This window comes from Gastrolobium bilobum, unplaced genomic scaffold (assembly GCF_033153095.1).
Source record: "Gastrolobium bilobum isolate Gb01-03AN ecotype WA unplaced genomic scaffold, APGP_CSIRO_Gbil_v1 utg15942, whole genome shotgun sequence".
Taxonomy (NCBI): Eukaryota; Viridiplantae; Streptophyta; class Magnoliopsida; order Fabales; family Fabaceae; genus Gastrolobium; species Gastrolobium bilobum.
Window position 1 is genome coordinate 187,802 of NW_026896758.1, and position 9,640 is coordinate 197,441.

At 29.3% G+C, this 9,640-nt stretch overlaps 1 protein-coding gene across 1 annotated transcript; it reads left to right on the forward strand.

The window, feature by feature from the left end:
- The first annotated feature begins 1,046 nt into the window (after positions 1 to 1,046).
- LOC133301878 (glycosyltransferase BC10-like) lies at positions 1,047 to 4,910 on the forward strand. The gene is made up of 2 exons (XM_061501587.1): positions 1,047 to 1,679; positions 4,269 to 4,910. Exons 1-2 carry the CDS (start codon positions 1,047 to 1,049, stop codon positions 4,908 to 4,910), a joined length of 1,275 nt encoding a protein of 424 aa, XP_061357571.1.
- The last annotated feature ends 4,730 nt before the right edge of the window (positions 4,911 to 9,640 follow it).

The window sequence follows — 9,640 nt, forward strand, 5'->3', positions numbered from 1 at the left end:
CAAATCCTTTCATATCTTGTATCTTAAAAAAAAAAATTGATGAATTAAATTTATTGTCAATTTTTGTGATTCTAAACAAACTTTTAAAAGAAAAACATTCATATATGATAAATTACCAACCAACAAGTTACAATATATATTACAGTTTAGTATAGTATGATATTAATGTGAGATTCAATAATCTACTAAAAAAATTTCTTCTTTACTTGGCAAATAGACCTCTTAAATAATAAATAAATAAATACAAATATATATAATCAATATTTTGAACATTTATTAAAAATTATCTATAAAATATTACTTGATATTAATTTAATTGAAATTTAATTATAATAATTATATTTAACTCAGATTTGATTACATCAAAATTATGTTTAATCAAAATTTGATTTTAGTTACCTTATTCTTGAATTATAAATAGTACTCCTTCAATCTCTTTGTATAATACAAACATTTGATATCAATTAATTACATTATTTTCTCTTTATTTCTCTCATTATTTATTATTATTCTCATAATTTTTTGCAAGTAGTTATTATTCTCATAATTAATAACTAATTAATTGTACCTTACAGTTATTGTTTCCACCAATGGAGATCCACTTGGTAATTAAAACAAATAAATAATAACATTCATTCTATTGTATAATATGGGGTACCAAAATAATATATATATATAAAAAATCATTTTATTCCTTTAATGTTCCAATGGTACAGTTCATAAATCATAACCTTTGAACTGTAAAAGAACACAATTTTCTGTACCCAGCTCATGTAAAATACAGAATATCCAGATAGGTATTGTTTTAGGATCAATTTAAGTATCTCTTTTGAGACCACAATCAAGCTTCATGGATGCTCTCTTTCCCTCTCTCTCACTCTATAGAAAGTCAATATTTCAATAGAGACTGCTAGCAGCCTAGCACACACACACACACAGACAAATCAGCATTCAACATTCTGTTTAATCTCTCCCTTCTCTGAATTCCTATTTATCCAATTTGCAACACCAATCCTTCCAATCTCATTCTTTGCCATATCATAACCATGAAGATTAAGGAGCAACAAGCCACACGTGCATCATCATATCTGAAGCTCTTCAATCCTCAACTCTATCTTTTGAACTTCTTCTCTCATGTTTTAGTCTTTGGTTGTGGTTTACTCATTGGTATTACTCTCACTTTCTGTCTCAAGAACATCTCCTTCAACTTTCAAATCCAAAAATTACCCTTTCAATCCCTTAGTCTCAAACCATCCTTGGCACCTTTTTCTCCCTTTCCACCACCACCACCTCCTCCAATCCCATCCATTAGTTTAATATCAAATAACCAAACAAAACTTTCTCCACACATCAATATTAAGAAAATAGTGATCACCAACATCACCAGAAAAGGATTGAAGGACTTCTTGGAGCCTCCAATGGCTATGCATGATATGAGTGAGGAAGAGTTGTTGTGGAGAGCCTCAATGGTTCCAATGATTAAAAAGCTCCCATTCAAACAGACACCGAAGGTTGCATTCATGTTCTTGACAAAAGGTCCTGTGCTATTGGCTCCACTTTGGGAGAGATTCTTCAAAGGAAATGAAGGGTTGTATTCTGTTTATGTCCATTACCCTCCTTCTTTCAATGAAACAGTGCCTGAAAGCTCTGTGTTTCATGGCCGTGGTGTCCCCAGCAAGGTTAGTATTATATATGTCACTTTATCTCTTCATCAAATATATAATCATTGTTGGCATGCAACTTTTTTTTGTCCCTTTTTTATATTTTTGATTTCCCTTCTTATCATTTCATTAAGAGAAATCTGAATTTTAGTGTTTTGGGGTGATCTCTGATCTGTTATTGAGCTTTAAAATTAACCAAATGAAGTTAAGAAAATCAATGATTCATACTCATGGAGTAAATTCATAATACATATATATATGTGTGTTATAGGTATTTGTTGTCTGCTAATATTTATTGCATAGTTTCCAATTTCATTTACCTTTCGGGATTCCATTGATACTTTTGATTGACTCATTCACTGTACAATTCTCCTCTCATTATACATGTCACATCAATTGCTTTCAATTAAGGACGGCCAAACTTATAAAATACAGAAGGCCATGGGCTGCGACCTTAGTATTTAATATTTATATGACTATATTAAATTAATTTTTAAGATAAAACAATAATCTTATTTGTATAATGTACATTTCAAATTAATATATCAATCCTCCTTCCTACACGACGGATCCCAGAAACTGATTCCTTTTTTTTTTTTTTGGGGACACATAGAAACTAAGTTGATTATGATTATGAAGTCAAACACGAAAGGTCTCTTAAGCAGCCTTATTTAATGATTATTTCAACGGTTTTCTAGATTTCATGTGATGTGTGTCCACATTAAAATGTACATTAAATATTCTCAGATTAATATTAGGAAAAATATTTTTTCATATTATAGAAGAATTATTTTTTTTATGACTATTCGATTTTCGTGTAATTTTTTTTTTCTGTTTTTATTTTTAATAGATGTGAATCCTATACAAAATATACCAGGGATATGATTCGTTTATAATTTTTTTTTTTGCAAATTATACTATGTACGACCGGTCGTACACTGCATGATTAAAGTATGACCGGTCGTACTTAGTGTAATTTGTAAGAATTTGTAAATAAAAAAATTTGTAAATATAACCTACTCTAATATATAATATAGAAAATTTTCTCATACTACCTGAAAAAAATTAAAACCCTTAATATTAACATGTTCTTAGATTCTATTTCAATGTAAATTGTACATTGAATATTCTCTGTCTCTCTCTCTACACATAATATTACTGGTACACTACTACCAGTGTATAGTTGATTTTTTTAGGAGTCTAACCGTATCTTTCTACTCTAAAATATTTTGCTTCGTAATTCCTGCCACAATATATTATTGTAAAGAATTTTATAAGAAACTGCAAACGTTGAAACGCCTGTCTGCACATGAACCTGAACCAGTTGCCACTTTTTGTCATGCATGTGTAAAGTTTCTAGCGTTGAGAATTTTCTTAATAAAATATAAACATTATTAAGAATTTTCTGGAACATCCTTTTATTGGCTTTATTTTCGGGGTTATCTTCATGTCAACTCACGAAGATTGCTTGTAAAATGAGGTTTGATGAAAGATCCAATAATCAGACCCCTGCTAAAAAGGGCTGCATTAGAATACTCCCAATACCTTGATGTCATCTATTCAGAATGAGAAAATTTATGTTTTCATCACTGCAATTATTTTACTAAAATGAACTGCAATGTTTTTCTTAATAATCTTACACAATTCCTAATTTTTTGTGGGTACTTGGTCATTCATTTGCCCCTTGTTTTTGGGACAATCAAATTTTGATTGTCCCTCCTCCAGAATGAGAGTTTACATTATCATTATTTTTTTTATTAAAAGTTGAATAAAGTCCTTTGTAACCAATATACCATGGAGTTTAAGTAAAAAAAACTGAACTACTAGGTCCGGTGAATCTATAGAATGTCCAATTTTTTATTTTTTTTTCATATTCTTTTGGGTTGCTTCCGGAACTGGGCTGTTAAAGCAAAGTGATCATACTTTTCTATTATTTCACTCGTTTTGCAACTCCAAGAATATTCTATTCTTCTCCATTTCCAAGCTCACTTTCCTACACCCCATAAAACTTTTCATAATTCCTTTCTTCATTTACTTTGTCTCTGGCATGCATAAACGAATCAAAAGACAAAATAAAGCATCTTTTTGCTATTTGTTTATGTTGAGCTAGCACGCGCATATTAAGTTGAAAATCTTTTTAGCATACAATGTATATATTTAATTTATGGGGAAAATACTTCTGTTGTTGCTGCATAAGTATTTTCCCATACAGCAGACTCGAAATAATGTTTTGTTTAAGCTTTTTTTTTAAAAAATTTAACATGGTGGACCCCACCTTTTTTTTTCTCTCGGGAGAAGTTGCAAAACCCTTAATTTATACACTATACTAATAAGAGTATACATTAATGTGATATTTGAAAGGATCCAAATAATAAAAAAAAAGTTAAACCAGCTAAGATTTTCAAATAATTTTCCATACAGTACAATGGTGTCAATTAAAGAATTGTTGCTACACCACGAGCAACTAATTAAGACTTATCTTCTTAGTGGTGTAATCATAGAATTGGTCATGCCATATGGTCCAACTATAACACATTTTATGTCCTTGTACATGAACCTTATAACAGAGTATTCTTAATTAAATTTTCTGTGGTAATTAACATGCAGGAGGTAAAGTGGGGTGAGAATAGCATGATAGAGGCAGAGAGACGTTTACTAGCCAATGCACTGCTTGATTTCTCAAACCAACGTTTTGTACTACTCTCAGAGTCATGCATTCCTTTGTTTAATTTCTCCACCATCTACACTTATCTAATGAACTCAACCAAGACTTTTGTGGAAGCCTATGACCTACCAGGTGATGTGGGGCGTGGAAGATACAGCCCCAAAATGAGGCCACAGGTTAAGCTTTCTCAATGGAGAAAAGGGTCCCAATGGTTTCAGATAGACCGTGCACTTGCCATTGGAATAGTCTCTGATAGGCAATATTTTCCTGTGTTCAAGAAGTATTGCAACCCTGAATGCTATAGTGATGAGCACTACTTGCCCACATTGGTTAGTATCAAATATTGGAAGAGGAACTCTAATAGAACTTTGACATGGGTTGATTGGTCAAGGGGTGGACCTCATCCATCAAGGTATATTAGACCACATGTGACCTTTGATTTTTTGGACAAATTAAGGTATGGAAGCTCATGTGAATACAATGGACAGAGCACCAATGTTTGTCATTTGTTTGCAAGAAAATTCACACCTCATGCTTTGGATAGATTGCTGAGATTTGCTCCAAAGATAATGCAATTCAATTGATTTGCCTTTGCACATTCTTTCTTTTTGATTAATTGATCATGTTCATTTATCTATTATTTTTTAATTTTGGTTGAACATTGTATTCATTTATATATAAATTAAATTCAAGGGCACCAAGAATTTGTTCCTTTCTTTTCCCTATTTTTTAGCCTTTTTTTACATTTCTTTGAAGGCTTATTACTCTTCTCGCAAAATTTATATTTTGATTCTCACTAATATAATCATTAATTCTCAATTTGGTGATTATATCTTGTAATACAGTGAAAATGATAGGAGAGACATGATTTTCTTATCCACTTTTCGGCATTTTGTCTTATCCTTAAGGGGGCGTTTGGTTCAGGTTTTTCATTTGGTTTCCCATCTATCTTGAATTGGCATTCCATGATTGCATTGTTTTGTAGAAGGAATAAAATTTTTTAGCTATGCTTCTCTTTTTCCTAGCCTTTGACAAACATGCAAAAAGGAAAGCAAATCACTATTTGGACTTTACCACTTCGTATGTGGTATTCCTAGAAAACTAGCTAAATCGCAAAAAGGTGAACGAAGAGCTTACCATATGACTCTCTTCTAAGTACACATGTCTACATCTCTGGTAAAATTAAGGGTTATTTTTGGTATTTCAACAAATTTATCCATTATTATTTTACCTTCAACCAAACAAAGACTCACAAAATTTAATCCAATTTTCCTGATAAATTTTTTGCCAACCAAACAACTTTTTTTAGCTTTCCTACCAAACTCACTTTCCTACCATATTGTCTGGTAAAAAAAAAATCTTCTCTACCAAACGCCCCCTAACCTTTTCCTAAGGGGACTTGAGTTAGGATTTGACAACATAGGATACAAATTTTTTCTCCCAAAATTAGCCCTCCGTCTCCTTCATCGCCACTAGTTATCACCATAGCCACCCGCCAACACCATCATCATTGCTGCTATCATCACCTGTCACCAATAGAGTCGGCAAAGGTCCAATAAGAGGCCCTTATAGATGATATCCCATAATGCGCATTGGAGCCTCGTCATAGGAGATTCCCCTCTCCTTGCACAACTCACTATCATACACCAAGATGGTTGGGCAATGCCTCACTACAATAGTGGAGGCAATAACTAACAAATTTTGCTTACTTTTTTTCGATCTCTCATCATTAGAAATATGCATTCACCTATATAAACCCCTCCTCTCCAAGAGAGGAGATACTTGATTTCTATAACATTTTTTCTGACATTTATGAGTTGTTAGTCTATTGGATTTTAGAGTCATTGTAGCCTACACTCCACCTCCTCTTCGTAGCCCTCACTGCGAAAGCACTAGCAGTAATCATCCCTGAGTCTTGGTACATATTATTACCTCTTTGACAACCTCCATATCGACATACTATACCCTCAGAAGGATACAGATCTAGCTCTAAATCCATAACAATTCACTTAGTTTAAATCATAAATTAATAATATAAATGAAATATTATAAATTTTTATATTCTTTTTTATATAATTTTTTGAATAATTAATTAAAATTAATAAAAAAAATTAAAAATTAAAAATAAAAGATTCCTTAATATTTGTAATAATATTCATTCAACATTTTAATTATTATAATTTATTTTATATTATCTTTGAAACTGTAGAACATGAAATAAAAATTTTAGATGTGGTTTTAAAATCGACAATAAAAGTGTTTAAAATTTTATTTTATCATCTAAACTCCTAAAATCAATAATAGAGTGTTTAACTTGTTGTTAATAATATTAAAAGTTGCAGAGAGAGAAAAAGAAGGTATTTAAAATGTTCGATATCTTTCATTGTTAAGAAATTGGTTTACATTAAAATAGATCAAAATATAACATATTTTTGCTTTAAAGAAAATTAAGTATAATTTTTAAAATTAAAATAAAAAATATTATTTAAGTGTCTTTTATTAGAGGAAAATATAATTTCCTTATTAATGGCTCACCTCTCGTGGCACGTAGAATAAATATTTTTCTAAATAAAACATTAACTGCTCTTTGCAGACATCATTCTCCAATATGTAAATTAAAATATATGTGAGATTTCAAAATTTGAGAAAGAAGTGCACGTAGTAGAGGAGAAAATAGTTAAAATATTTTAGGTTTAAATCAATTTTTGGTTTTCTTAAGTTTCAATTATTTTAATTTTAATTCTTAAAAATGTTTACATTTTTACCAATTTAAATTTTGATTCACGTTATTAAAAAATAGTCCTTGTATGTTTTATTTATTGAAAATAATTTAAAAAATATTCACTTAATAAAATATTCATCTTTATTTTTTATGAATAATTAGTTTTTATATTTTCTCTATAACAATGATAATGTTATTTAAATTAATATATTTTTATTAATTAATATATTTTAGAGTCAAATGTCAATTCCTTTGCATTAGTCATATTTGAGTCGAATCAAGGTTGTATCTAGATATGAAAAATATCATCGTATTTCATTTGACTTTAATTAATACTATTTATCTAATTATTAATCTTGCCATATTTTATTACCAAAAAAAAATCTTGCCATATTTTATCACTTCCAATGTTTACTATTGTATTATAAATTTGACTTTCATAGTACTTATCGAACCGATATTTATATTTTAATGGCCAAATTTAAAATGCTTGATACTAGCTAACTCAACAACCAAAACGCTTGACACTACCAAACTATTTAACTCTTATACTGGATTGACTTTTTTTGGAGAAATATTACGGGTTGACTTTTTTAAAAAATATTATGGATTGACTTTGACTGTAGTTGCCTTTTCAAATTAACTCTATAGCTAATAAGCCATAAACAAAATAACCTAGATTATAAATCAAAATCAAAATAAAAACCCATTGAGTGTATTTCAATTGGCAACACATGATAAATTGACGGGGAGAGAACCTGGTTTAATTACCACCAGAGTTTTTAATGTGATTAAGCTCGGGCTAAGAGGCGACTCACTGTAAACAGTGGTGGAGCCACATACTTTTTGGGTGTGGCTTCGACTCTGGTAAAATTTTAATAAATTATACTTATTATATATAATTATATAATTAATTATAATTTAGTTTTGGTTAAAATTATAATTTGGTCCGAGCTACAATTTATAATTTGGCCATATCTAAAACTTAAAATATTTTTGGTAAGAGATTTAGGTAAATTGTATTAGGTTATGTGTTCAATTTTTATTTGTATAATTTTTTTTAATAAAATTAAAAAAAGTAATAAAATTGTAATTTTTCTTGGTACTGTCTGCTCAGGTGCTCTGTATTTAATATAATTTAAATGAGGAGAGCTATATTTACAAACTTTTTGTTTACAAACTACACTATGTACTCCCAGAAAAGTTACTACACTATGTACTTCCGGGAGTATATAGTATAATTTGCAAAAAAATTTAAAAAATGTTTGTAAACAGATCCTTTCCCAATTTAAATATATTATGATATGAACTAATTAAAATTAAGAAAAATAAATACACATATAATTTTTTGGCCCGGACTCAAATTTGAGACCGGCTCCGCCACTGACTGTAAAGAGATAATTAAGGTTGATATACTAAAAAAAATTATAATAAAATGACTTAAAATAAAAATGTACAAAAAATTGAAATAAATAAGAGTCTTCAAGACTCAAGCGTCTATAACCAAATATCAATGAAATTAAAGCAAAGTACATAATGTCATTGTCTAGAAATAGACGCGAAAAATTCATAAAATTAACAATCGAAAGAAAATGACTAAATGAATTGGAGCTTATGACTTATGTAATTTTAGTCAAGTTTGAAACCATCAATTTATTTTTTTTATTTTTGTTTGATAAAATCAACTCAGTTGTTTTTTCTACATAAGATTTTATTAAGAAAGATAGTTTTCAATGTAAATACTAAAGTAGTGAAAAAAAGTGGTAAATTGGTTAAATAAATGAGTATACCAATTTATAGCCATTTAAATAAAATTAATTGTAACTTTACCTTTGGTTAATCTTACTCGGTAGATTGTAAAAAATTAATTTAATCCAATGCTAACAAATTTTACAACATTTAATTATTTATTAATAAAATTGGAGTAACGAGGATTGAACTTGCAATCACTTGATCAAGAAACTTTGAATCTTTGATAATGTAAATTAAGAACCAATTCATTTACCAAAAAAATAAAATTATGAACCAATTCAACTTAAAAATCTAAGTAGTTAAATGAAAATCATTACAATAATTTTATATCATATTTCTCTAACACATATTATAACATAAACTCTTCTCACTATTAATATCAAACTAATAAAAACATACTTTAGTTGATTCAAAATTGAAAAGCATATGCGGGTAGTAGAACTTTCAATATATTTACCTTACAAGTTTAAGTTTTGTTATAAGGTGAACAATAAAATTCTCAGCTCAATTTTCTGATCAACAATTATATACGAAAATCAATTGAAAAGTCAAACTAATGTGAATCAAAGACATTTATGGAGCTATTAGGAATATTTTCTAAAGACTCTGTTTCGATCTGATAAATCGGGATGTCCAACTTAATAGTTAGTAATGTTTATGTTGGATCCATGTACCCTTTATCAGGTACTTATGAATGAGATATCTTTGATTGTAGGCAGATTATTGTGCACAATAATAAACGATATAGTCAAGGCGTAGGGTGTGCGCACGGTAACAGCTAGGAGAGAGGGTTTTGAATATGTGTACCTTATTGATTTAACCTCTTATTTATAGATGGGT

Coding starts and splice junctions, on each gene's coding strand:
- LOC133301878 (XM_061501587.1), top strand. CDS start 1,047: ATGAAGATTAAGGAGCAACAAGCCACACGTGCATCATCATATCTGAAG. Junction 1,680..4,268: donor GCCGTGGTGTCCCCAGCAAG/GTTAGTATTATA, acceptor ATTAACATGCAG/GAGGTAAAGTGGGGTGAGAA.